Source organism: Salvelinus sp. IW2-2015, linkage group LG5 (genome assembly GCF_002910315.2).
Source record: "Salvelinus sp. IW2-2015 linkage group LG5, ASM291031v2, whole genome shotgun sequence".
NCBI classification, from domain to species: domain Eukaryota; kingdom Metazoa; phylum Chordata; class Actinopteri; order Salmoniformes; family Salmonidae; genus Salvelinus; species Salvelinus sp. IW2-2015.
Genome location: NC_036844.1, coordinates 28,331,366 through 28,359,196, shown reverse-complemented (window position 1 = coordinate 28,359,196; position 27,831 = coordinate 28,331,366). Strand labels below are relative to the sequence as shown.

General features: G+C 42.0%; 4 protein-coding genes across 4 annotated transcripts; 2 read left to right on the top strand and 2 right to left on the bottom strand.

The window, feature by feature from the left end:
- The first annotated feature begins 1,809 nt into the window (after window positions 1–1,809).
- faub (FAU ubiquitin like and ribosomal protein S30 fusion b) lies at window positions 1,810–3,308 on the top strand. The gene is made up of 5 exons (XM_023987972.2): window positions 1,810–1,910; window positions 2,338–2,419; window positions 2,537–2,678; window positions 2,811–2,866; window positions 3,004–3,308. The coding sequence occupies exons 1-5, from the start codon at window positions 1,834–1,836 to the stop codon at window positions 3,127–3,129; spliced, it is 483 nt and encodes a 160-aa protein (XP_023843740.1). The 5' UTR covers window positions 1,810–1,833; the 3' UTR covers window positions 3,130–3,308.
- Window positions 3,309–6,321: 3,013 nt separating this feature from the next.
- uqcc3 (ubiquinol-cytochrome c reductase complex assembly factor 3) lies at window positions 6,322–8,534 on the bottom strand. Its single transcript, XM_023987184.2, has 2 exons — window positions 8,321–8,534; window positions 6,322–7,001 (listed from the first exon to the last, which is right to left on the bottom strand). Exons 1-2 carry the CDS (start codon window positions 8,435–8,437, stop codon window positions 6,864–6,866), a joined length of 255 nt encoding a protein of 84 aa, XP_023842952.1. The 5' UTR covers window positions 8,438–8,534; the 3' UTR covers window positions 6,322–6,863.
- A 6,091-nt stretch (window positions 8,535–14,625) lies between these two features.
- On the bottom strand, window positions 14,626–21,545 carry LOC111964191 (protein cornichon homolog 2-like). Its single transcript, XM_023987970.2, has 6 exons — window positions 21,190–21,545; window positions 16,791–16,856; window positions 16,295–16,342; window positions 15,791–15,903; window positions 15,207–15,350; window positions 14,626–14,962 (listed from the first exon to the last, which is right to left on the bottom strand). Exons 1-6 carry the CDS (start codon window positions 21,268–21,270, stop codon window positions 14,935–14,937), a joined length of 480 nt encoding a protein of 159 aa, XP_023843738.1. The 5' UTR covers window positions 21,271–21,545; the 3' UTR covers window positions 14,626–14,934.
- Window positions 21,546–24,139: 2,594 nt separating this feature from the next.
- Window positions 24,140–27,602, top strand: wdr74 (WD repeat domain 74). Its single transcript, XM_023987969.2, has 10 exons — window positions 24,140–24,291; window positions 24,499–24,605; window positions 24,757–24,881; window positions 25,235–25,298; window positions 25,448–25,591; window positions 25,705–25,806; window positions 26,119–26,275; window positions 26,609–26,751; window positions 26,880–26,933; window positions 27,042–27,602. The coding sequence occupies exons 1-10, from the start codon at window positions 24,231–24,233 to the stop codon at window positions 27,222–27,224; spliced, it is 1,140 nt and encodes a 379-aa protein (XP_023843737.1). The 5' UTR covers window positions 24,140–24,230; the 3' UTR covers window positions 27,225–27,602.
- Window positions 27,603–27,831: the final 229 nt, after the last annotated feature.

Below are 27,831 nucleotides of genomic sequence, written 5' to 3'. Positions count from 1 at the left end.
ATCGCTCATCCATATATTTATATGTACATATTCTTATTCATCCCTTTACACTTGTGTGTATATGGTAGTTGTTGTGAAATTGTTAGATTACTTGTTAGACATTACTGCACTGTCGAGAACTAGAAGCACAAGCATTTCGCTACACTAATATCAATTTATTCATTACTACATTTAGCTAGCTAGCTAATGTTTGTTACTTCAATTTTAACAATTTCGGCCACGTAAATAATTTTTGAAAGAAGATACAGTATCAGTCAAAAGTTGACAAACTATTCATTCAAGGGTTTTTCTTTATTTTGACCATTTTCTACATTGTCCAATAATAGTGAAGACATAAAAACTATTACATAACACATATGAAAAACGTTTTAAACAAATCAAAATATATTTTATATTTGAGATAATTCAACAGCTTTGCACACTCTTGGCATTCTCTCAACCAGCTTCATGAGGTAGTCATCTGGAATTCATTTCAATTAACAGGTACGCCTTGTTAAAAGTTCATTTGTGGAATTTCTTTCCTTCTTAATACCAATCAGTTGTGTTGTGACAAGGTAGGGGTGGTATACAGAAGATAGCCATAGATTTGTTAAAATATCAAGTCCATATTATGGCAAGAACAGCTCAAATAAGCAAAGAGAAACAACAGCATCATTACTTTATGACATGAAGGTCAGTCAATTCGGGAACATTTCAAGAACTTTCTTCAAGTGCGGTCGCAAAACCATCAGGCGCTACGATGAAACTGGTTCTCACGAGGACCGCCACAGGAAAGGAAGACCCAGAGTTACCTCTGCTGCAGAGGATAAGTTCATTAGAGTGACCAGCCCCAGATTGCAGCCCAAATAAATGCTTCACCGAATTCAAGTAACAGACACATCTCAACATCAACTGTTCAGAGGAGACTGCGTGAATCAGACCTTCATGGTCGAATTTCTGCAAAGAAACCATTACTTAAGGACACCAATAAGAAGAGACTTGTTTGGGTCTAGAAACATGAGCAATGGACATTAGACCGGTGGAAATCTGTCCTTTGGTCTGATGATTACAAATGTGAGATGTTTGGTTCCAACCGCCTAGTCTTTGTGAGAAGCAGAGTAGATGAACGGTTGATCTCCGCATGTGTGGTTCCCACCGTGAAGCATGAAGTAGGAGGTGTGATGGTGACACTGTCTGTGATTTATTTAGAATTCAAGGCACACTTAACCAGCATGGCTACCACACCATTCGGCAGCGATACGCCATCCCATCTGGTTTGTGCTTATTGGGACTGTCATTTGCTTTTCAACAGGACAATAACACGGCCTCCACAATCACCTGACCTCAACCCATTTGAGATGGTTTGGGATGAGTTGGACCGCAGAGAGAAGGAAATTCCTTCAAGACTGTTGGAAAAGTATTCCAGGTGAAGCTGGTTGAGAGAATGCCAAGAGTGTGCAAAGCTGTCATCAAGGCAAAGGGTGGCTACTTTGAAGAATATAAAATATATTTGATGTTTAACACTTTTTGTGGTTACTACATGAGTCCATATGTGTTATTTATAGTTTTAATGTCTTCCCTATTGTTCTTCAATGTAGAAAATAGTCCAAAGAAAGACCCTTGAATGAGTATGTGTGTCCAAACTTTTGACTGGTACTGTATATGGGTATCAAATAGCTCACTCGTAACCGTATCGTAGTATTTGGTATTCTTGCCGTGTGGTCGTAAAGCTTGAAACTTTCCCTAAATCATCTGCATAACATTGTGGTACTGTTTATGAAGGAGCGCGACATCATTTTTCTCGACCACCACACGTGGGCGGGAACAGATAATACTACGTCACAGGTATGCGCAATGAAATGCTTCCTGTTTTCCATTTCCAGGCCAAACACCATTGGCAAAGCACACGATCATTACACTGCGAGACTTTGGTGAGTCATGAAATAAGTTTAAATTCTGTTTTATAACTCATAACAAAGGGACTCAAAAGTTTCATGACATTTTAAACATTGTCTCTTAAAAAAAAGTTGTCTTTGTTGATGTCGACAGGAAATATATATTGTTCTACCGCTCTGGCTAGTCTAGCTTTCACGTCAGTTGCTAATGATTAACCACAAACTACTAATCTTTGCACTAGTTGTTGGACATTTGATTCACCGTTTATTCTGGCATAAGTCTGAAGAAACAAACTAATACATAACTTGCTTAGTTAAATAAAAGTTAAATTAAACCCTGTTGGTGACCATGTTAGAATCAGGTGTGTTAGTGCTAGGCTGGAACAAAACCCTGCACAACCCTTTGGGTCTTTCAGGATTGTAGGACACACTGACCTAACATCATCCATCTTATTTTAAACAGGTTGACCATGCAGCTGTTTGTGCGTGCTCAGACTCTCCACACCTTTCAGGTGTCTGGATTAGAAACTGTCGCTGACATCAAGGTAAAGTATAGCACTATTGTCCCTTGGTCTGCCAACTTTTTTTTGGTTTAAAAGTTAATTGATGACCATGAAAGGTTAACTACATTCAGCTCTTTGTTCTCTTCCCTTCTCCACAAGGCTCATATTGAGGCATTGGAGGGACTCTCCTGTGATGACCAGGTGGTTTTTCTGTGCGGGGAACCCCTGCAGGACGATGCTGTGATTGGCCAATCGGCACTGGAGTTCAGCACTCTTGAGGTTAACCCTCGACTGTTGGGAGGTAAGTGATCAATAATTAAACATTATTGTAAATATGTGAAATGATTAAGGTCTGAGACATTTTGTTTCTGTACCATTTTTTGAAGAGAATTCGGAGGGGCTTGCTTTGATTCATTTCCATTTCCTATCCCAGGCAAAGTCCATGGCTCCTTGGCCAGAGCGGGGAAAGTCAGGGGACAGACTCCCAAGGTGGGCGTTTGTGTTTAATAGAAATTAAATTAATGTGGCATATTCAACATGACTTGCTCTTCTGGCAAGTTTGCTTAGTCTCTAGTGTGCACGTCAAGACACCACATCTGACTCTTTGTTTATAACCATTCTCACAGGTGGATAAGCAGGAGAAGAAGAAAAAGAAGACTGGTAGGGCTAAAAGGAGGATCCAGTATAATAGGCGCTTTGTGAATGTGGTACCGACATTTGGCAAGAAGAAGGGACCCAACGCCAACTCATAAAACTATTTTCCCAAAGCCTTGTGTCTGTCTCATCACAGTTCAACATTGACATGACCATTCATGCAGTGAGCGCAATGGACTGGGAGCAATATCTGTCATTTATAATTACATTTGTCACTGGACTGATGGTCACTGTGATGAAATACAATAAAACTCCGTGAGGAAAGAGTGGTACTCCACACCAATTTGATGGTTCCTTTACATTGGGTGAATTGAGCAGTTGTATGATTGGCTGTCTTTCTGATGGTTCAGAAGTAGATGAAATGGACTCGAGATTCCAATTCTGTTTTGTTTCTTCCCCACTAACTGGTCTTTTGACGACTCATCTTTTCACTTCAGATCTTTTTCAGAGCTTATCTGATTGGTCAAAAGACCAATTTAGTGAGAATGGTCAGAATTGGGCTGCCTGTCTAAATACAGCCATGGTGGCATGAACACAAGGTAGTTCAAGTTGTATTCGTCGTATGTACAGGATACACATGGTATATATCATCCAATGAAATTCTTACTTGCACAAGGTAGTTCCAAGTGCACATGTTCTCAATTTATTTAATGTATTATAGACAAGTCACACTGACAGATGATAATAGTCTTTGGCATGTTCTCATCCATTATGCCAAGATCACTATCTGCCAAAGTGATCTTGGATATGGCATATACTTCAGCAGCTTCAAATAATTCCATCTGTCAGAGCATCTTCACGCCTTCCTGTGTGATTTCCCCACAGGGTCAGCGATGACCACGACTCCCCAAGCAGCCAAACCTGAAACAGAAATATTGAGTTGACTGCACTGCAGAGGCCCTGCTAGAATACTTTGAATAGCGTCAACTCATCATAGCTCTTGCCTTTGCTTTCACCTTCTTAGTAATGTTGGATAAATTGCTGCTGCTACTACAATGCAGGAGATAGTGGCAAGAAAAAGTATGGGAACCCTTTGGAAATACCTGGATTTCTGCATAAATTGGTCATCAAATTTGATCTGATCTTCATCTAAGTCACAACAATAGACTGTGTGCTTAAACTAATAACATTAAAATTATTGTATTTTTCTTGTCTATATTGAATACACAATTTAAACATTCAGTGTATGTTGGAAAACGTATGTGAACCCCTAGGCTAATGACTTTTCCAAAAGCTAATTGGAGTCAGGAGTCTGCTAACCTGGAGTCTAATCAATGAGATGAGATTGGAGATGTTGGTTAGAGCTGCCTTGCTCTAAAAAACTCACAAAATTTGAGATTGCTATTCACAAGAAGCATTGCCTAATATGAGCCATGCCTCGAACAAAATAGATCAAGAATTGTTGACTTGCATACAGCTGGAAAGGGTTACAAAAGTATCTCTAAAAGCCTTGATGTTCATCAGTCCACGGTAAGACAAATTGTCTATACATTTACATTTAAGTCATTTAGCAGACGCTCTTATCCAGAGCGACTTACAAGTTGGCTATAAATGGAGAAAGTTCAGCACTGTTGCTACTCTCCCTAGGAGTGGCCGTCCTGCAAAGATGACTGGCAAGAGCACAGCGCAGAATCCTCAATGAGGTTAAGAAGAATCCTAGAGTGTCAGCTAAAGACTTACAGAAATCTCTGGAACATGCTTACATCTCTGACGAGTTTACGATATGTAAAACACTAAACAAGAATGGTGTTCATGGGAGTACACCAAGGAAGAAGCCACTGCTGTCTAAAAAAAAACACATTGCTGCATGTCTGAAGTTTGCAAACGTGCCCCTGGGTGTTCCACAGCGCTACTGGCAAAATATTCTGTGGACAGATGAAACTACAGTTGAGTTGTTTGGAAGAAACACACAACACTATGTGTGGAGAAAAAAAGGCACAGCACACCAACATCAAAACCTCATCCCAACTGTAAAGTATGTTGGCGGGAGCATCATGGTTTGGGGCTGCTTTGCTGCCTCGGCCTGGACAGTTTGCTATTGTTGACGGAAAAATGAATTCAAGTTTATCAAGACATTTTGCAGGATAATGTTAGGCTATCTTTCCACCAATTGAAGCTCAACGACCCAAAGCAGAAGTAAATCAAGAACAGAATGGCTTCAATGGGAGAAAATACACTTTCTGGAGTGGCCCAGTTAGAGTCCTGACCTCAACCTGATTTGAGATGTTGTGGCATGACCTCAAGTTAGCAGTTCACACCAGACATCCAAAGAATATTGCTGAACTGAAACAGTTTTGTTAAGAGGAATGGTCCAAAATTCCTCCTGACTGTTGTCTAGGTCTGATCCACAACTACAGAAAACGTTTGGTTGAGGTTATTGCTGCCGAAGGAGGGTCAAACAGTTATTAAATCCAAGGCTTAACATACTTTTCCCACCCTGCACTGTGAATGTTTACACAGTGTGTTCCAAAAAGACATGCAAACGTATCATTGTTTGTGTGTTAGTTTAAGCAGACTGTCTATAGTTGTGACCTAGGTGATAAGATTATATTTTATGACAAATTTATGCAGAAATCTGGGTATTTCCAAAGGGTTCACATACTTTTTCTTGCCACTGTACATTTAGACATGCTGCCAATAAATCGCAATACTCACTTGCTGCAAACGCGACTTGTGCGACAGTTCCCATAGAGGTTGTCCCACCTTGGCGCATTACTTTTCGGGCGGCTAGGAAGACATATCCAGCTCCTAACAGCAGACCTCCACCTGAAAGAATCCGACAACTCCAGCAGCTCCCAAACATTTGACCCGCTGCCGGTGATACTGAGCCCCGTGGTACGGGCAATGGCTCTGGTGTTGACATTGTCAAAAAAAATCTATGGATTTATGCTAACTAGCTCGTTAGCTGTGCTTGGCTTGATGTGATGATAACTACCAAGCAGCTAATTTGACAAATCACTACAATCGCTTATTATTAAAACGTACATCAGTTAAAAATGTAATCCCGATCCCAGTTACGACCACTGAGGTATGACGATTACGACTGCATGTGTTGTGCATGAATCTGACCGCAACCTTCGACATCAGTTGAAAATAACGTAATTTCCTTAAACCGGAAATGAGTGCAACCGGTAGAAGGGTCCCCAACAGTGGTCCGCTGACAAGTGACAACAGAATTATATTCATGATCATATAAACTACATCATTTAAAAACGTTACTCTATCCATGAAATCGATTTGATCTTACAAAACGTAATAACAGAACATATTCAATATAAAAAACTAGGCAGGATTGTTTACATTTTATTAGCCATACATTGTCGTGACCATCACAAGCACTTTCAGCTAGCAAAAATGGTTAATGAATTATATACAACACTATTATTGTAATAAACATGCTTTGTTTCAATGTAACAGAGCATGTTTTCAAGTCGTGAAGTTTGGGAACCATTGCCTCTTATTTTCAGCACTTTCTCATTCAGTGAAACAAAGTACTTTACGCCCCTTAAACTCATTCATACTCAACATAAATGCAAACACTTAGCCAATATAATCTTGTCTCTTAAGAGGAAGTGGTGAAGCTCAAGTCTACTGGTGTGTCATCTGTAATTGTATGGTCTCTTCCCCTTGACTTTCAGATCAATGTGAAGACAATGGTCATGTTCCCCTGCTCAGACGTCGCATGTCAGATCTGGATAGTTTTATTTAACGTATCAGCTAACCATGTTATAGCAATCTGGTGCCCAACGGCACAGTCGATGACGTGGCACACAACCATTGGATGATGCATGTGACGTCTGAGCAGGAGAACATGACCAGCATGTGAGCATGACTATTTCTGGGATCTCATAGGGCCCAATCCTCTCGCAATGTTGTCATCAGTCTCTGCAGCTTCTTTCAGCACCTGCATCATGAGGGCATTCCTCTTCCTTGTCTCCTCCATTCTCAGTGGGTTAGCTTCGGGTAGATTCTGATGGTCAGATTGGAAAAAGAGCAGGTCAAATCAAATGTATTTATAAAGCCCTTCTTACATCAGCTGATATCTCAAAGTGCTGTACAGAAACCCAGCCTAAAACCCCAAACAGCAAGCAATGGAGGTGTAGAAGCACGATGGCTAGGAAAAACTCCCTAGAAAGGCCAGAACCTAGGAAGAAACCTAGAGAGGAACCAGGCTATGAGGGGTGGCCAGTCCTCTTCTGGCTGTGCCGGGTGGAGATTAACAGAACATGGCCAAGATGTTCAAATGTTCATAGATGACCAGCAGGGTAAAATAACAATAATCACAGTGGTTGTCGAGGGTGCAACAGGTCAGCACCTCAGGAGTAAATGTCAGTTGGCTTTTCATAGCCGAGGTGAATGTAAAGCTGATACTGCATACAGATAATGCAACAGAAGCTGACACCAAAACAAAGCTGGGTATAATGTTGAGATCGTCTGCTCTGCTGGTTCTTATTCCTTTCGCCATTTGATCAGTTGACTAAATTATTTACGTATCACATCATGCCTCAGATGGTATAAATCAGACCAGGAAACCATCAGGCGGCCTTTTTCAGTGGAAGGCAATTGCAGATGGTTGCAGATAGAAATTAAATATATAGGATGGACATGATTCCATGTTCCAATCCACATGACAAATTTCTATCAGCACTTTCTCTTCTGTCTCTGGTGAGTGTTAGTGACAGACTATGCCATTCTATGGCTCGTCAATTAACTGAGTGGTTCCCAAACTTTTCACTCAGGCCCCTCTTCCGTCATTTTGCAAGTTTAAAGCTTATTTCCTGAAATTATACACATTTTCCATGTCTTGTGTGTTCTTGTGATATCCGAGTGACTCAAACATTACAACAAAATCAATGGGCTTAAAAAACCAGCAAAAAAAACGCTGACATGGGGTAGTTGATCTGGACATTTCTGACAAGTTAAAAATAACTCTCCAAGGTCTGCAATGACTGACATAAGAGGAAAACTGTTGATGCACTTCCCAATTTCGAAATTGCACCTTCTGCATTCTTACACGGACCCCTCGCACCCCCCAGTTTGGGAACCACTGAATTAAGCAATTAGCACCACCACTAGGATAACCTTCTCCCGGACAAGTGCGCAAAGAGAGAACCGCGTCATGTACCTATCTATGTCTGATAGGTGAAACTACTGGCAAGCCATTTACCACATACAAAAACAAAATTTTATGCACAAATCATACACATCTGACTAACAAAGGACAAGCAGTCCTTTGCTCGGTTTAAAAAGTCAGTGCTGTGCAAGTCAAGTGCATTGTTAGCGGCCTACCTTGAGCATTTCCCTCTTCCTTTCCTCTCCTGGTGTAATCACTGACCACATTCCATATCCAATGCCTACCACACCGACAAACCCAGTAGAGACCAGGACAGTGCGTAGACCACTCATTATGTTAGGCTTGTTTGTATCCTCCTTCGAAGACGTATTGAGAGTATGTTCTTAATTAGCTATACACTGTTCTATTTTTGTTTTGACTGTTAGCTAGTAAGTTCATTAAGAGGTGCTCAATGTCCGCTGACAGGCATTTGCAGTGCATTATGGGATAGCCTACCCTTCTTTATAAAACCTTTTTTAGATGAGTTATGTGATGTCATGTCAAACCACGTTTTTCTTTTTTAATTCAAGAAGTGGACCATATTCCTGTTTGTGTTAACCAATATTCTAATGTAAATGTAAGACGGTGCATTATTAACACAATTTGTTTAATGCGTAGGGACCACTGACGATAAGCTTAATTGTGCAATTTCCACTCAAAACCACCAGGTGTCAGTCAAGTAGCGTCTTTTTTTTGTCAAATACAGTACTGTTCGGTACACTTTCCCTTCAGAAAATCACCTGTGCCGCCGTGTGCACATTGGCAGAAAGTGTGTGTGTGTGTGTGTGTGTGTGTGTGTGTGTGTGTGTGTGTGTGTGTGTGGTGTGTGGTGTGTGGTGTGTGGTGTGTGGTGTGTGGTGTGTGTGTGTGTGTGTATGCGTGAGTCATAGTGTGTGGGGGTGTATTGAGTGCTGATAAGTGCTGATAATATGCATTCATCAGTGTCAGGTAGGGTGGAAGGAGAAAGCATTGTTAAGGTTCAGTGCCAGCTAATGTAACTTGCTAAAAATACATAATAGAACTCGCAGTTCTGCTGTGATATTATGCGCTAAAATGTACTCCTAACTCTTCAAGAGTTGGTGACATTGTGAGCAATTATCATTTTCAAAACTAGAGATCCCCGTGACATTTTTTTGTACTGTTTAAAGGTCCATCACTGATAATAACATGTATATACCATTTTATACACAATTTAACAATATAAGATAACTAATGTCTTACCAATCTGCTTTTTAAAATATTATTAGAAATACATGTTGCTGTAAGTGAGGCAGTGTGCTTTATTGCTTTCTAAGACAAGTATTTTTTTCCTCGCAGTTTTTAGACTCAGTACTTTGTACTTTGTCTTTCTTTTCCAAAATATCTCTTAGCCCTAGGCGTACTGTAACACTCTGACCCTTTAGAATTATGTGTAACATTTTGCACAAAATACATAACAGCACATTACATTTTCCCCTCACTCTTTTTCCCTCCCTCCCTTCTTCCTTGATAGCTGAGTCAATAATGACACTTTTATCCACCCCCCACCTACCGCCCCATCCCATCCTAATCCCATACCCCACCCTACCCCACCCACCATCTCCATCCCCAACCTCCTCCTCCCACCCCACACCACCCCACCCATCCTCATTCCAACCCCCACCCCCATCCTCCACCTCACCCCCATTAACATCACCGTGGCACTCATCCCAATCCTGTCCATGCCCACCCCCACAACTACCTCATCCCATCCTACACCTCACACGCCACCTACCTCATCCCATCCTCATCCCGCACACCCCTACACCATCCCACCCTCTACCCATCCCATCCTCCATACCCAATTCCATCCTCCATCCCCCACACCCCCACCCCATCCCATCCTCCACCCCCCCCCCACGCCCCTACCCCATTCCATCCTCTGCCTCACCCCCACCCCCACACCCCTACCCCATCCCACCCTCCATCCCACCCCACACCTACCCCATCTGATCTTCCATTCCTTTCCTCTCTGATTGCAACAGTAACGCTTGCAGATGCCCGTTCCCGTTGCCATGACACCGTGTTTCCCGAAGGTGCTATGTGCACAAGAGTCAACATCCATGTGTACATTCTTTGTCTGATTGTGGTTTAAATCCTGTCCCACTCTGTTTGTCCGAGTACATTTTTGTCTGAGAGTATTCTAGTATTCTTGAATATTAATGCTTGTGTGTTTGTGCATAGCTCAGAAACAGAATTGGTAGCATTCTTCACACCAACACGTAGCCCCATTCCCCTGCTGTTCCAGTGTTATATTTCACAGCATGACACAGCATCAAACAGATGAGACTGAGAGAGAGGACATGCCTATTGTTGTTTTCAACTACTGTATGTTTGCTATAATCTGAGACACATACAACATGTTCATTGATGGATCTGGGCTCTCTTCAGTGTGCATTTTTGGGTACAAATGGGAAGCAGTGGTGTGTGTGTGTATGTGTGTGTGTGTGTGTGTGTGTGTGTGTGTGTGTGTGTGTGTGTGTGTGTGTGTGTGTGTGTGTGTGTGTGTGTGTGTGTGTATGTTAGAGAGAGATAAGGTGGGAGGGAATACAGTATCTGTTAACGTACCTCTCTTGGCATATTAGTGAGCATGTGCCTTTTACTGAGAGATTTAGTAGAAAACAAGCCCCAGTGAAGAAGTCTTGCTTCTTCAGTTGCATGTTGCAGATTTGGCTGCAGATTGGGGAAATCTATTTGTGAGTTAGTATAGCATTTACTGCTGCCAAAAAAAGTGATGATATGCAGATGTTATGCATAGGCTGCGTTTCTTATTCAGGGAACCATGCTTGTCTCCAGACATATTGACTCACTGGGAACATAGTACATGACACACATACAGTACATCTTCAGTTTACTGAGTCTGGTATCAACCAGTTTAGTTCATTCATCTCTGACATGCTTTGCTCATAGATTACATGTAACCTGCATATTTAAACTAGGCTGTCGCATCATGACAGATCCTCAACTGACACAGCCCAAATGGACAGTATTTAATGCCCTCATTTGTCTTACCAGTCCATGCCCAGTTGTGTAATAACCCCATCCAGACTCCCATGTCTCTCTCACCCAGATATCTCCACAGAGCCCTGTCTTTTCTAACCCCCAGTAATTTGTCACCCTTTTCTCTATCCACTTCCCCATCTCTCCTTCCCTTCCAGTTAAAGTCTTTTCTTATTTCTGGCCAGGTGTAACTATCAGAAGTCTTCTCTAATGTATAATTCATAACTCCCCCCAATTTTGCCTCCCCGCTTCTCTCTGACTATTCCTGTGGAATTAATTCCAAATATAGGTGATAGGTTCACTTCAAGAAACCCAATCATTTAGCAAAGTGTTAATCAGCCATTTTACCAACTATACATCAATGGGCATGACATACCACCAATTACTTTTACTATTCCCTGTTTGTGAGGACACACAATGTCTGAGTCATAATATTGCCTGATGTCTTGCTTTGCTTACACTTTATAAGGTGGGGAGTGGAGTATATGCACCATGTAGACAATTCCTAGTGTATTTTCATGTGTGTGTGTGTGTCGTTGTGTGTGTGTGTGTGTGTGTGTGTTGTTGTGTGTGTGTGTGTGTTGTGTGTGTGTGTGAGAGAGAGAGAAAGAGTGTTTTGTGTGCTGTGGAGAGAAAGAAAGAAAGAGAAAGAAAGAGAGTGTTTTCTGTGATTGGGTTTTTTTTTTGTTTTTTGGTGTGTGTGCATATGCCAAGTGCGTACTTTATGTTTCAAACTTATCAATTGTAACCAGTTTCCATGGCAACTACTCTCTGGAGGCAGAGAGGAGGGAGAGAGTGCAGGGACGGAGTTGAGAAAATGATTATTACGGGGGGGGGGCTAGAATGAATGAAATATGAAATATATGGTATGGACTGTCAAGTCTCTGAGAGAGGGGAAGGAGAGAGGGCATTTATGTGCATGCTTACATAAACGTGTGGTGTGTATATAATATGACGTGTGTGTGTGTGTGTGTGTGTGTCTGTGCGTATGTGTGTTTGTGGGTGTGTGTGTTTGAATGTGTGTTTGTCTTTGTGTGTGTGTGTGTGCGTGCGTGCGTGCGTGTGTGTTTTTGTGGGTGTATGTGAGTAATGTAGAGAGATGGTTTGCTGTGCATTTGAGTTGAATAAGATAAGTGATAACAATGTATTTGATGTATCATGCATCTACCTATACTTCAGTGCTGCCATGCATGTAAAGCCTATTTTGGATTTGATTCTGAGTTTTGAGTGAGAGCAAGAGAGTGAGGCAGAGACAGGGTGAGTCAATAGGAATCTAACACAATTATGTTGCCATGGTGACACCGTATAATGAGATGCAGTCTATGTCCGGTTGCCTGTCTCTACCTCTCCAACTCTCCCTCACCCACTCTCCCCTCCAACCCCCATAATTAACACACTCACTTCCTCCATCATACTTGCTCTCTTGTAGATGTACAATCCTGAGCTCCTGTTTATTGTACTATTCCAGGTTCCCTCGAGTCCATAGCAAACAGAATATCTTGGGATAGAGACATAACAAAGTATGGCCTTCAGATTACGTCTTCTTTTCGATCTTCCAATGTTCTTTTGATCACCTGTTACTTACAACTATTGAGACAGATCCGTCACCTCCCAATCATGCATTGAATTTCTTTGATTTGCATTTTTAACTATGAACACCCAGTGCACTACAAGTGGACCAATGAATCCAATTCTTAACAAAATAGGCTTTTGAATGATATGTTCAAGAAAATATAGATTTAGACAAGAGAAAACACAGTAGTTGTACCACATAATATTTGAACACATTGCTATTTTATTATAATATGTGAATTGCTGTTTGTGACCTGTATATCATATTGTATTCTAATGAATACAAACTACCGCACCAACAAATATAGAATACAGTGATGAGAGATGTATAGAAGACAGTTACAAATAGTTATTCTTAAATATATATTCATTCATTCATTCTGATGAACTGCATTATGACAGTCATTGATGGTCAGCCTAGCTATATTTCCCCTCCTCTGTGACCCGCCATTTTGTGCTTTAGCAATTGTCTGTGATTGACTCACATTGTTGGCAGGGGTTGAGGAGTTGTTGTCCTTTTTTAGAGGGAACTGTCAGGATCAACATACCGTATGTGTCTTGGCACAAGAAACCTAGCTGAACAATATTGACACATTACTAAAATGTGAGTGGCTCCATTATAATGCAGGGCTCTGTTTGTGTTCAGATACCAACTGATCACAACTGTTGTAAACAATTCATTACTACAATTATGGTCAGCTTATAATAAATAATCACTCAGTTTTACATGTATTTTTCAAGTTCCAGTATTACCCATTTTTCTAATGATTTTAACATCACACAGTCCGATCATTATCAATTATCTACACATAGCGCTATGGATTCATGACGATGAGGACAGCACCAGCTAAGTCACGGCTTTGAAATGAACCGAAGACTAAAGTGTCTGACAACATTCACTGTGACACCTATGAGTGAGAACAGTAAGTCCCACCATAATGTTCTATGTGAGATGCGTTTATGCGCTTGACACAGTCATCATTGGAACCCTATCAACATCAGCATCTTCAGCAGCCTCATCAGTTATTTGTGTCACACAGTATTAGTCCACAGAGGAAAAATTATCCCATGTACAGTAATCACTCCTAGCTATTGCTTTTCTTGAATGAGATTTCTAGAATCTAGAATCACTGAGCACAGAGCATGGAAAGTCCAGGTGAAATCATCCCTTGCTGCCTAGAACAGAACAGACAAACACAGAATACTTAAACACCCAAGTACCAACTCGGTCAGAGCTAAAACATCTCCTTCAATCCTGAATAATTTTCTGTTGGAATGAAATCCTCCTGTTTGCCCTGGGCAGGAACGGGGGCTGGGAGATAGTGTCTTGATTGGGATGGACCTAGACTCAAACATTGCTCCAGGGTGTCCGCGATCCTTCGCAGAAGCTTATGGCCATTGCATCATAATCAAAACAGTGTTAAAGCTTGTTATTTCTCCACTTGGCTTGCTCCATTGGTTCATGTTGTGTTCATATGTTCAGTTCATATTGTGTGTTTGTGTTGTTGACTTCATAAATTACGTATATTAGATATTTGTGAATAACACAATTACTATCACTCTGGATCAAAATAGTAGCATTGAACTGTGTATTTATTTGCTTAAACAACTAACTATTCATATCCTCGGAATATGATTTACCACAAGTACTGAATTATTGAAATAATTAATAATAACCAAATTAGTAGAATAACTAAATACATGTTTATTTTCTAAAATGGTGAGGTTTATTGGAATGGAAGGATATTGACGTATGAATCCGCAACATCTACGCTAGGACTTAGGCAACACAAACGTTATAAATTCACAGTTGAGTGACAGTATCACTAAGAATAGCAGACCCGCAGCCCTTAAGACGTGATGTGGTCAGATCAAGGCATCCCCGTACACAGGCTAAGATGTGTTCTCTCTTTCTCTTCATTATTTCATTCCTCCTCTCTGTCTGCGCCTCCTCTTCTATGTCTCGGCAGTGTCTGAGCAGCCTAAAAAAAGTCTCTTTACTTTGCCTAATTTCCTCACGATGTCCTCCGATGTTTGTCCCTCCATCCAAAGATTTGAGGAGAGCAAAACAGGGTCTGTGATGGAGTAATGGGTGGTGAGAAAGAAGGGTGAGTGACATCACCCAGTCTTAGTCTTGCATGCTCTTTCTCTTTTACTGTCTTTCAATCTCCTCTTTGTCGCTTTGTCTTCTATTCTGTGTTTAGAAACTCACCAAGGCATAGACCATACTGCCAAGGACAGAGAGAGGCAGGAAATAGGAAAGAAGGACAGCAATGTTAGAAGGAATGTGATGTTGCCAAGCAATAACATCATGTCCCCTGTCACTCTTTTTTTTAGGTCTGAGTGACAGCAGTTATTGTGCAGTAAGAAGAGGAGGCTCCCATTCATACAGATCCCCATTCACCAATGAACTTGGCTGGACTGATGATAAATAGCTTGATTAATATGACCTCACCTGTAATATGACCTCACCTGTACAGGTAGTAGAAGAAGGAGAGCAGGTAGAAGCCCAGCTTACACCAGGACTCCTTCTGACAGTAGTTCAGGATGTCTGCATTCATCACACTGACAGGGTCATACATTACCTCTGACCCATCTGCCGGCCGATGGAAAAACCTGACGAGCGAGAGAGAGCATTCTTACAACAGAAACAACTAAAAAGCATCCTGTTTGAGAGAGTGGTGGGAGTTGGTTGTGTCATGTTGTGTCATTTGTGTTGTGTTGTGTCATGTTGTGTCGTGTTGTTCATGTTGTGTTGTGTCCTTCGTGTTGTGTTGTGTTGTTCGTGTTGTGTTGTGTCGTGTTGTTCGTGTCGTGTTGTGTCATGTTGTGTTGTGTCGTTCGTGTTGTGTTGTTAGTGTTGTTTGTGTTGTGTCATGTCATGTTGTTTGTGTTGTGTCTTGTTTGTGTTGTGTCATGTTGTGTCGTGTCCTGTTGTGTCTTGTGTCATGTCTTGTTGCGTCTTGTCGTGTATTGTTGTGTTGTTCGTGTCGTGTTGTTCGTGTCGTGTTGTGTCGTGCCATGCTGTGTTGTGTCGTCTTGTGTCGTGTGTGTACCTCCAGAGATGGTAGAAGAGCAGGGGGATGTTTAGGCCCAGGGTGACCCACTCCCCAGCACACATGAACATCAGGCAGAACAGCCCATGGATGGAGTACTCTGGCACCACCAGCTAGAAATAAAACATACAAATAAGGTGCACACCACACAAATGCAAATGTCGTTATCAGAAACACAAAATGCTTTGAAAAGGAATCAGTTATGATTTTCATATGGAATGAGAGTGGCAGGGATCAGTTATGATTTTCATATGGAATGAGAGTGGCAGGGATCAGTTATGATTTTCATAAAAGCCTGCTGGCCTCCAGGTGTTCCCTCCTTCAATCTCCCTTCATCGACGCTACAGCTTGTCCATTAACACTGACAGAGAAAATTAGGGAGTGGTGGCAGTATAGAAAGCCAGGTAATTATAATGTGTGTGTGTGTGTGTGTGTGTGTGTGTGTGTGTGTGCGTGCGTGCGTGCGTGTGTGTGTGTGTGCGTGCCTTGGAGCCACTTACTGACCTTCCGCAGCAAGTTGCATATTCTTTCAATATTCAGAATTCTTTCCCTCTGAAAAGTGAACAGAGAGAAAGGAGAGTCAAATATGGGGAGTCAGATATGGAGAGTCAGATACAGAACATTATTGTGTAGCTATATGAGATGAAGGAACCCTCAGCAAAAATATCACTGGCAAAATAGAAGCAACATTACATTGAGTAAATGCTTCACACATGATAAATAAATAGATCAAACATGATAAATAAACCATTCAAAATAAGACAAAGGTTTTTCTATTTGAATAAGTAGCCATGGTCTATGTGTCTGTCTGTCTGTCTGTCTGTCTGTCTGTCTGTCTGTCTGTCTGTCTGTCTGTCTGTCTGTCTGTCTGTCTGTCTGTCTGTCTGTCTGTCTGTTCTATAGTGCTCTACTCTTCACAGCTGTGACTGTAGATGGGCTCATAGAACTGGCGTCACACTTCACAGAACTCCACTCCCTTTCATAAAGCAGGGGACCTTACCGCTCTGGTGGGTTGCTCTGATCGATTGGTTCTGAAGTCTGTGCACAGCTCGTCAAACGCAATAATCTAAAAACACATGTACAGTGTATATGGTTAACATTTTCTGTCATTTGCATTGGATAAAGATAAATTAATATTGAACGTAAATGGATGGTGTTTTCTTTCACATTCACAATGTGTTATTCTCGTTAAATTCCAATCATATCCCTTTGCCTCTTTCACAAGATTTCTTATTATCTTAAAGGGGTAATCTGCAGTTGCTACAACCATTTTTGGACTGTAAATTAATGATATTACCCATTGATTCTTGAAGAACATAATTTATAATGCCTCATGAGCTTAGCTCAACTGTCTTACCCCATCAGAACTCAAAATATAGCTTGTTTGACTCCAATGTTTTTAAACAAAGTCAATGTAATCAAACACTATATAGCCTCACAACATGGTTAAAGCTATAATTTTGTCAGTCCTTGCATCCATAGCTACATTTTTCCAGCTCCATCCCACCTTATCTTGCAGCTGAGAATTCAATGTTGGTTGGATTTCGTCACCGTTTTCTTGTCGGTACCAGTTTGCCACCGGCCTGAAATGGAACCTCAATTTCCAGAGGTCAGGTCTTTAACTTACGGATCTCTGATCCGTAAGTGCGCGGTTTTCGGCACTCCCATGGGACGACAGAAAAAGGTATTGAAATCCGGCTCGAAGGACCAATTGATAAGAGAATTTCCAATCCCAATGATAATAACAATCAATCAAACACACACACACACACACACACACACACACACAAACACACACACACACACACACACACACACACACACACCACACACACACACACACACCACACACACACACACAACACACACCACACACACATACAAACAGATGCACACACATGTCCTGCTACCCAGCCGCCAGAGATTAGTGACCTTGTCCTTGAGACATACTCCCTGTTCTTCTCCCAAATCTCTAATCAGGTCGGCACCAAGCTCAGACAGTCTGTGTTTATAATACCGTAAAGATATATTGTCTTTACCCTAATTCTGACTAGACTACACATTTATTGATTATGATGTTATACATTCTAATCACTTCCATACAATTATATGTTTCAGGGCGGAATATTTTAATCATTCAACTAACCGATAATTCTCACCTAACAGCTTTTTACCAAACGAGGAGCGGGGAGTTCTTTTGCTATTTTTTCAACTGCTGATTGCCGCATTAAGTTTGCAATTCCCATACCTCCATTCATCCTTTTATATCTTTCAAATCCTTAGACTCTCTGTTTTTCTCTGTTTCTTAGATCTCCATCTAAGCATCCCTTTCTGCCTCTCAACATTACTCTCTCCCTGTCACATCCATCTTTCCCTTTCAGAGACCAATGTAACTCTCCACATCTATATTTTACTTTCAACAACACCTTTCCCCCTTATAGATCTAAACCACTCCCTCTTCTCGGCCCGTGCTATCGGGGATCCTTGGAACGTCCCTACCCCTTTGAAGTTGAAATGTAAAATGGTTAAGGTAAGCGTTAGGGTTAGGGTTAGGCAAGGGTTATGGTTAGGGTAGGGGTTAAGGTTAGGGTTAAGGTTTAGGGTGGGGATGTCCCAAGGATCCCGGATAGCACAACCCCCTATTCTCTGTTTCACGCTCCTCTTCATAGTAAACAGATACAGTTTCCATAGTGATCTGATGAGCCCCTTAGCGGGCACCATGGTTACTATAGAAGTGAACAAGCCGTCTCATTGGTTGAAAGACACACAGAGATGACAGCCCGCGCAAACCATGGATGGAGGCAGATGGGGGTAAGGGGTGGAACAAAATGAGAGTTTGATAAGCATTCTCAATAACATGGTTCGTTGCTGACGCATACACACACTCTATCCCACCTTTTACCTTCCCCTTCTCTCACACAGGCACATACACACGCATCTCTCCCACAAACACAGACACAAACACACACATTGACTGACTCACATGCAGTACAGTCTCACCCACTAGTCAATTTAGTAGTCAATACTTATAGTAATTTCAAACCAGTCTTTTGTAATGATCTGATAATGCTGTGTTGAATTTCAAATGAACAATGTCTCCCTCGACAGAAGGCTATAGCTGAGAGAGATGAGCTCTGGCCTTTGTGCAGTCTGTGTCTGAGGCTTTAGACATGTAGAATACTGATTGTAAAGAAGTCTCCAGTGACGCCTGTACAAATTCCTACCATAATTCTGCAGTCAGTAGGCTGGTCCTTATGATGAGGGTTGCAGTAATGCACATATATCTCTCTCGCCCTCCATCTAATTGTCTCCCCATTCCTACTCAAATTTAAATTCCTTTTCACTAGCTCATATTAATAAACTTCCTGTTTGTGGTGCCATACAGTGCCATCGGAAAGTACTCAGACCCCTAAACTTTGGGCTCCCGAGTGGCGCAGCGGTCTAAGGCACTGCATCTCAGTGCAAGAGGCGTCACTACAGTCTCTGGTTTGAATCCAGGCTGTATCACATCCGGCCGTGATTGGGAGTCCCATAGGGCGGTGCACAATCAATCAATCAATCAATTTTATTTTATATAGCCCTTCGTACATCAGCTAATATCTCGAAGTGCTGTACAGACACCCAGCCTAAAACCCCAAACAGCAAGCAATGCAGATGTAGAAACACGGTGACTAGGAAAAACTCCCTAGAAAGGAGCGTTGTCCGGGTTTGGCCGTAGTAGGCAGTCATTATAAATAAGATTTTTTTCTTAACTGACTTGCCTAGTTAAATACGTTACAGACTTATTTTAAAATGGATTTAAAAAATAATAATCCTCAGCAATCTACACACAATACCCCATAATAACAAAGCGAAAAACGATTTTTTTAATGTTTTTGCTAATTTATAAAAAACTAAAAAAGAAATACATTATTTACATAAGTATTCAGGACCTTTGCTATGAGACTCGAAATTGAGTTCAGGTGCAGCCTGTTTCCATTGATCATCTTTGAGATGTTTCTACAACTTGATTGGAGTCCACATGTGGTAAATTCAATTGATTGGACATGATTTGGAAAGACACACACTTGTCTATGTAAGGTCCCACAGTTGTCAGAGCAAAAACCAAGCCATGAGGTTGAAGAAATTGTCCGTAGAGCTCTGAGACAGGAAGGTCCCCAAGAACACAGTGGCCTCCCTCATTCTTAAATGGAAGAAGTTTGGAACCACCAAGACTTTTCCTGGAGCTGGCCGCCCGGCCAAACTGAGCAATCGGGGGAGAAGGGCCAAGAACCTGGTGGTCACTCTGACAGAGCTCTAGAGTTCCTCTGTGGAGATAGGAGAACCTTCCATAAGGACAACCATCTCTGCAGCACTCCACTCCTCAGGAAAAGGCACATGACAGCCCGCTTGGAATTTGCCAAAAGGCACCTAAAGACTCTAAGATCATGAAAAACAAGATTCTCTGGTCTGATGAAACCAAGATTGAACTTATTTGGCCTGAATACCAAGTGTCACATCTGGAGGAAACCTGGCACATGTCTGGAGGAAACCTAACTAGTCAGGATCAAGGCAAAGATGAACGGAGCAAAATACAGAGAGATCCTTGATGAAAACCTGCTCCAGAGTGCTCAGGACCTCAGACTGGGGCAAAGGTTCACCTTCCTCCAACATGACAACGACCCTAAGCACACAGACAAGACAACACAGGAGTGGCATCAGGACAGGTGTCTGAACTTGAACCCGATTGAACATCTTTGGAGAGACCTGAAAATTGCTGTGCAGCAATGATCCCCATCCAACCTGACAGAGCTTGAGAGGATCTGCAGAGAAGAATGGGAGCAACTCCCCAAATACAGGTGTGCCAAGCTTGTAGTGTCATCCCAAGAAGACTCAAGGTTGTAATCACTGCCAAAGGTGCTTCAACAAAGTACTGAGTAAAGGGTTTGTTTTTGCTTTGTCATTATTGGGTATTGTGTGTAGATTGATGAGGGGAAAGAACGATTTAATCAATTTTAGAATAAGGCTGTAACCTAACAAAATGTGGAAATGGTCAAGGGGTCTGAATACTTTCCGAAGGCACTGTACATGTGCTTATTATAACAACAGAGAGAGAGAGAGAGAGACTTACAGTACTGATATTAGTAAAATAAATAGTGAGTCACAGATGGGCACGTGGGCACACATTCACACCAACCAATGGCTAGACTACAGTTATTGCATTGTCTCATACTACTATTACGTTAAGTAGTCTTCTCCCAGAATTATAGGTATTTCTCAGACCAACCAATTCTTTATTTCAGGTATGAGTCACAAAGCAAACAAGAGAATATTGCTGAAACATGGTTTAACCGCCATCACCCAGAGTTTATAAACATGGTTAAGGTGAGTGAGTGAGTGTGTGTGTGAGCTCAACTCACCTGCCAGATGACGAAGAAGATGAGTGCGGCACACAGCACTAAGGTGAGCATGTAGCAGAAGGCCGCGAAGGTGAAAGCCATGGCTGTGTCAGCCAGCCTGACAACGAGTTGGGTCGAGAGAGGGGGAACTTCCCCTCCTCTCTCTCTCTATTGATGACTATCTCTCCTTCCTCAGGAGGTTTTTTTCTGTTCTTCCACTCCCTGCCCTTGACTCTCTGACTCGCCTTCCCTCTTACGTTGTATTGAGAGCCCGTATTGTCCAGGTGAGGAGCTGAAGTACTGTGTTGGAAGAAAAAATCCCTGCTCCTGCTCCACTCTCCAGTCTATCAGCTGTGGTCTCTCTATTTCTGCTTATCTAGGTTGCTCCTTCTGCTTGAGTTCCTCTTTCCTTTTCATGAGTCTGTGCAAAATATTTTCTTCTCTGTCACACATACAATTTGCAAAGCGGTCGACAGGCACAGTTTTTCATGGAGAACAGCTACAGCTGAGTAATGCTCTTTCCTCTGGTCCCAGCCTCCTCTGATTCTGACAGACAGGGGTTTTGTGCACTTTATGTGTCTGTCCCCTCCCCCTTCCAGTAACCTCCACTTTGCACAATATCCACACACCTTGCTCACAGTGACACAGCTAGTAAGTGACTCCCTGACACACTGGACTGTATGTAAAGTAAAGAGAGGAATGATTATTGTGAGGTGAGAGACAGTATGGCTTGTAGTTATTATAACAGAAGTTTGCAGTGTTATGGCTTATTATTATTATTCAGTTGCTTAGAAAAAAATCATGATGGCACATATTTCAAGAACAATATAATTGTTAGCGCACATCTGTAATAGGCAAATTTATTTATTTATTTACATTTTAACTACAAGCATTTATAGTTGTAATTGGTATTAGAGATTATTCAAAAGAGATTTTGATTTTGGTATATCCTGATATTTCTATGTTTTTAAACGGAGCAGATGTGCTGTCAAGAAAGAAAGGACTGTTTTGTAGGCATATAATAATTGTCCACTAATGTAAAGAGAAAGGATATTTTGTTTTTCATACAATAGAAGCAATTCATACATGTGCCCCATAAATATTCTTACGCTGACAGTTATTAGTGATAATTTATAATAACAAAATGAGCAAAGATCTCTAGCTTACAATCAAATGATCAATTTGATAATAATAGCTTGCAATGATTTGATAAATGGTGCTGTAATGTATAGAGTAGAATATAAATAAACAGCAACATGATAGAATACTTAGGCACTCCACACTGAGGTCTCAAATCAATAAAGACTGATGAACGATGTATCAGGATAATGATAATCTGTGATGATGACGATGGATATTTTCATTGATCTTAATATTGATCAGAGTGTACCTGTGTTTGGTGGTAGATGCGTCTATCACTGAATATCCAACTCCTTCCTCTTCCCACTCTGTCAATTTGGGTCGACACCATGTCAGAATTCTCTGCCTTGCCTTTCTCTATCTCAGTCGCGTCCATCAGATTTCTTCACGCATATGCTTTTCAGTGCTCACTTGCAGGGTGGAAAAACAGCATTTAGAGAATCAACTATGTTTAGATGTTAAAACATGCTCTTATTTGGGTACAAGTCTTTTTCTTAAGAAAGGAAAAACATCTCCACAGCCCTTAGTAGTCTCTAAGTTAATTCATTCCCCTCTTTCTCTTGTCCCCCTCCATCCTCTTTCGCTTTTCTCTCTCCAAAGCTCCCCCTTATGTTTTCTCTTCTCTTTCTCTAAAAAAGAATGAAACGATTTTGAAAACAGACCGAGAAAGACTCTCCCTCATGTTCTGTTCTCCTCAGTCTCTTCTTCTTCTCTCTCTCAGACGGCCTGATAAAGCAAGATTTGGATCACCCTAGAATATACCGACCAAGTGCATTCAACAGTCTCTCCCTCCCTCTTTCTCTCTCTCTTTCTCTCTCGGTCCCTCTCTCCCTGGCTTTAAACCGTTGCTGTATTCCCTTGTTCCCAAGAGATGGTTGAGGGGGCAGGGGAAGCTCCAAATAAAAAAAAATTGTCGGCTTCCCTTGTTTGTCTGTATCTACCCCTCCCTCTGCTCCCTTTTTCTCTCTCTACCGCTCTCTCTCTATCGCTCTCTTTCTCCTCTCTCTCTCACTCTCTTTATCACTTTCTCTCACTCTCTCCTGCTCTCTCTCTTTGTCTCTCCCTTATCCCCTCTCATTGTGTCATGATGCTGTGTCTCCTATTCTTCTGTAATTTCCAGAAAGATGAAAAGGCTCTCTGTCTTTCTTTTAAGTTTATGATTATTTCTCTTACTTTCTTTCTCTCCCCTTCTCTGTTTTCTCAAAACTACCTCTATCTTTCTGTGGTCCTGCTGTTTTCGCTCTCATCCCTTTCTACCCTGCTATTGCCAGTCTCTCTGGCATATTCTCTTTGGAGGATTTCTACAACTTTTTAATTCCCACAGTTCTTTGGCTTTGGATATTAAAGTGCCCATGCTGTTTTCCCCTAATCCCTATCCCTGTCCCCTCTTTTGTCACCCACTAAATCCATGCCAATAGCTCATCTCTGGTAAATCCTCCAGGGTGACCTGAAGTCCAATTTTCTCTTCTCTTCCTTCTCCTCTGCCTGTCCCCTGCTCTACCTCACTCCTGAGTGCCACTTTAATGAATACAAACTTGAACATTTGAAAAACACCAGTAGCATCAGAAAAAACACCCTTTTGAAAATGAAGTCAGTGAATCTTTCATAATGTAAAAACAACAGCAAAATGAATGTGTTCTCCTTTAGTGTCTTGTGGGTTGCTTCTGTGTACGGCCCTTATCTATCAGTCTGAGTGATACTGTAAAAATTATACTTTGTCTGCAATAGTGGCTGTGGATTTTGGATAGATGCAGTGATGTACAATGTAAAGCTCAAGAGCACCATCTCCTGGAAATGTTATATAAGATCATTTTGGTCGGAACAGAAGTACGGTGACTAGTGTATCCCTACGGAGGACATTTTGGACACACCATAACGTGTTAAAAAAAATTGTATTCTTGACAATCTTTTCGTTCTTTTTCATGGCAGACAAAAGTCAAGTGTGCTCAGTATGGGTGGGATCGGAAACAGGGATATTAAAAGGTAAAAATTCTTTATCTCAGTAAACTTAGCCATGCTGTGCTTGTGTGCTGGTTTGTTAGAGCTAACTAACCACCCCACGTGTTTGCTAGCTAGCTGTAGCTAGCTTGATAGTACATTACCCAATGCGACACAGATTGTTTTGGGAATGATGCTCATCATCAGGATATTTAAATGTCTATCACTTACTCTGTCTGTCTGTTTCACTAGGAGTGAGCCTATCCAAAAAACAGGCTTTCAACTTCTGTGAGATGAGCTGCCTGAGCCGGGACCAGGAAGTGTGTGTCCTAGGCTGGGGAGATCAACATGAGACTGAGGTGTGTGTGGGGGCTCTAGAAAGTAATGGAGCCCTTGATGATGTCTGATCTGTTGGTCATTGATGTGTTGGCTAAGAGTGGACGTAGGTCTGAAAGTTTGCATCATGAGTGTTGTGCCATTCTGTTGTTTACCTGAGTTTCTCTGTTCTAGGTACTGGTGGGTTCTGTGAATGGCACAGTGAAGACATTTAGCACAGAGAAGGGCATCTTCACTGAGACCAGACAGTGTGGGGAGAGCACCCAGGGCAGGTTCACAGGACTTGCTGTCACAGACAGGTATAGTCTTGTAGATGAAGACATAGTCATAACAAAACCGTACACACCAGCAGCTCCAAGGTCATGTGTTGAGGATACTGGGGTGTATTCATTTGTCGCAGGCTGTAGTAAAACGTTTGGTCTGTTTCAATGTTTTGTAACAGAAACCATTTACCATAAACAGAGTTTCTATTGGAGTTTCTATTGGACAAATGGTCCCTCCCCGTTTTGTTTGCTTCCGTTTGGTTCCTACAGTAAACGGTTTCCATTGCAAAACGTTTTGCAACAAGCCAAATGTTTTGCTACGGTCTGAGACTAATGAATACACCCCTGATGTTGACACTGGACTACACACTCCCTGTGTGTCTCTGCAGTGCTCTGATCACGTGTGTGGAGACAGGACTTCTGAGGGTCTGGAAGGAGGGCAGCACAGACACAGTGAGTGACACTGCCAGAATACCACTTGGCCCCCCTAGGTGTTGTTACATTGCTGATGGATACTAGATACTTATTAATGAACAAGGTTCACTGTCTGCCTTTTTGTGCACTGCCAGTTCCTTGAATATAACCTCTGTCCCTATATCCAGGTTGAGATAAATGCAGGGACGAATGTTTGTCGGATGCGACAGAATCCCTCACAGCGCAACCAAGTGGCCACAGGAGGGAAGGAGAATGGCCTAAAGGTCTGGGATCTGGAGAGGCCTGAAACACCCATTTTCACCTCCAAGAATGTAAGAGTGTTAACAACTACATGTCAAGGAATTACAGTGGGAATGTCTACATAGTATGTTATTATTTTTAGGTGATTTTCCATTAACACAGTGCTGTGTTTTTGATGTTGCAGGTACGTAATGACTGGCTGGACTTGCGAGTGCCAGAGTGGGTCAGAGACATGGCCTTCATCCCAGACTCCGACAAGATCGTCACCTGCACAGGTCACCACCAGGTCTGTCTCTGTCTGCCTGCCTGCATGTCTGTCTCTTCCTGTACAAGCCCTGCTCTTAGACTAGGTCTGCTGGTGTTCTCAGCCACTGACCCAGACCAAAGTACTCAAATGATACATCCAGCTGCAGTTTGCTCAGTAGTGTGAAAAGGGACTCTTAAAGGTTTTAATAGTCCCTTTTCTGTAAAGATTTTAATTCATATTGGTCAAGTTCAGGTACCAGGATGAATGACTTGTCATGTCTTTGCCTCATTTATCTAATGACGTTACAAAAGCCATCTATTTTTACTCATCTGTTTGTTCTCTCTCTGTTAGGTGCGAGTGTATGACCCTGCCTCTCCCCAGAGGCGTCCGGTTCTGGAGGCTCATTTTGGGGAGTACCCCCTCACAGCCCTCTCCCTCCCTGCCAACCAAGACAGTGTTGTAGTGGGCAACACGCATGGAGAACTTGCCATCTTAGATTTGCGGAAAGGTGAATGAGGCAAAGGATGTCTACTTGTTGACATGATTGTGCAGTTGCTTAGCCATCTGCTTCAGAACATTTCCATGTTAGCCTCTATCATTTTGCCCATGTATTTATTTGTCATTGTACTACATTAGAGAATAATTTTGCTATATTTGCTCATTGAAGCGTCTGTTTAGCTGTATCGTTCTTTGCCTGTAGTGATCAGAATTATTGTCTTCTGATAGTCATGTAGAGATGGAGCTTTTTATGTGTGCGAATGCATGTTGCATGAGATCCTCTCCTTGACTACAGTCTGTTGGTTGTATAACCCTGCCGCCTCTTCACCTCCATTCGCTGCAGGTCTGGTGCGTGGGTGTTTGAAGGGGATGGCAGGAGGAGTGCGGGGGCTGCAGTGCCACCCTTCTCTCCCTCTGGTGGCTTCCTGTGGTTTGGATCGCTTTCTGAGAGTACACAGCCTGGAGGACCGCTCCCTACAGCACAAGGTACACACAAACACACCATCTCTCTCTTACACTCTCAGTACACTAGCTACACAAACCATCATTAGGGAAGCATCCTAGAGTTGTTTTTAATAATTGTGTTCAAGATGTTCTCTCCGTCTCCCTTGCAGGTGTATCTGAAGTCACGACTCAACTGTGTGCTTCTGTCCAGCAAAGATCTAGAGGTAGGGGAGAATTTAAAGTGCTATGAATTATACTTTTGCTGTGAACATGTGATATTGCTGCAACAATATACTGTAGTGTGTTTACAGTCTCTCCGTTCTCCATTTCAGCTGAGCAGTTCAGCAGTAACCGGAGATGTGGAGGAAGTGAAAGAAGAGGGAGATGAAGTGGATGAGGTGTGGGACACTATGGAGATGATAAATGACCAGGCTAAGAAGAGAGCAACAGACGAAGAGGAAGCCGTAGTTACAGGTGTAGAGAAGACTACGAAGAAAAGAAAAGTGGTCAAATGACCTGCAGTGGAGAGCTTAAGGATAGGGCTGTGCTCTATGAGAAACGCAGAAGCTCTAGAGGTCTGCCAAAAGTCTGTTACGGATGTACAGACTGTTTTCCTGTTGAGTCTGTACTGAAATAGCTGTAGTTTTCCTATTAAAACTAAACTCACTCTGGCGTTGTTTGCATGCCCTTCCATACCAACTTCCTTGAAATGTAGCTAACATAAATAATATATATTATTTTTGGCACACCAAAAAAGTGTATTGTATGTACAATATCCCCAGGGCTATTACAACATCTCATAGAACTCTGAACAGGATTGGTTCTTGTAAGTGTGTGTGACAGCGAGAGTGCAACGCCCCTAATAAAGAGACCGATGGCGTCTGGTACCATTGGTTGGTTTGCTTCTGTTTTGGTGTCTGCTGGAATGGAGTAGAGGGTACTGATTAGGAAAATCACTCAGCACAATGGGTGTCTTTTTAAAGGGGGGCTGAACTTCCTGATATGACCTCGTTTCTTGGCTTAGTCATTAAGAAATGCAACGGTCGTGACTGAGGCCAAACGAGTTGTCTTGGGGGTGTGGTTTAATGTGTGTTCGTGCGTGGTGCGTGTTTGTACATTCAC

Excerpts from the sequence above, each read along its gene's own strand:
- faub (XM_023987972.2), top strand. The coding sequence starts at position 1,834 with ATGAAATGCTTCCTGTTTTCCATTTCCAGGCCAAACACCATTGGCAAA. Across the intron at positions 2,420-2,536 it reads AAACTGTCGCTGACATCAAG|GCTCATATTGAGGCATTGGA; the intron begins GTAAAGTATAGC and ends CTTCTCCACAAG. Across the intron at positions 2,679-2,810 it reads TAACCCTCGACTGTTGGGAG|GCAAAGTCCATGGCTCCTTG; the intron begins GTAAGTGATCAA and ends TTCCTATCCCAG.
- uqcc3 (XM_023987184.2), bottom strand. The coding sequence starts at position 8,437 with ATGAGTGGTCTACGCACTGTCCTGGTCTCTACTGGGTTTGTCGGTGTG. Across the intron at positions 7,002-8,320 it reads GGAAGAGGGAAATGCTCAAG|AATCTACCCGAAGCTAACCC; the intron begins GTAGGCCGCTAA and ends TCTGACCATCAG.
- LOC111964191 (XM_023987970.2), bottom strand. The coding sequence starts at position 21,270 with ATGGCTTTCACCTTCGCGGCCTTCTGCTACATGCTCACCTTAGTGCTG. Across the intron at positions 15,904-16,294 it reads TATGCAACTTGCTGCGGAAG|CTGGTGGTGCCAGAGTACTC; the intron begins GTCAGTAAGTGG and ends TTTTATTTCTAG. Across the intron at positions 14,963-15,206 it reads TTCTTCTACTACCTGTACAG|TATGGTCTATGCCTTGGTGA; the intron begins GTGAGGTCATAT and ends TGTCCTTGGCAG.
- wdr74 (XM_023987969.2), top strand. The coding sequence starts at position 24,231 with ATGGCAGACAAAAGTCAAGTGTGCTCAGTATGGGTGGGATCGGAAACA. Across the intron at positions 24,292-24,498 it reads GGAAACAGGGATATTAAAAG|GAGTGAGCCTATCCAAAAAA; the intron begins GTAAAAATTCTT and ends CTGTTTCACTAG. Across the intron at positions 24,606-24,756 it reads GAGATCAACATGAGACTGAG|GTACTGGTGGGTTCTGTGAA; the intron begins GTGTGTGTGGGG and ends TCTCTGTTCTAG.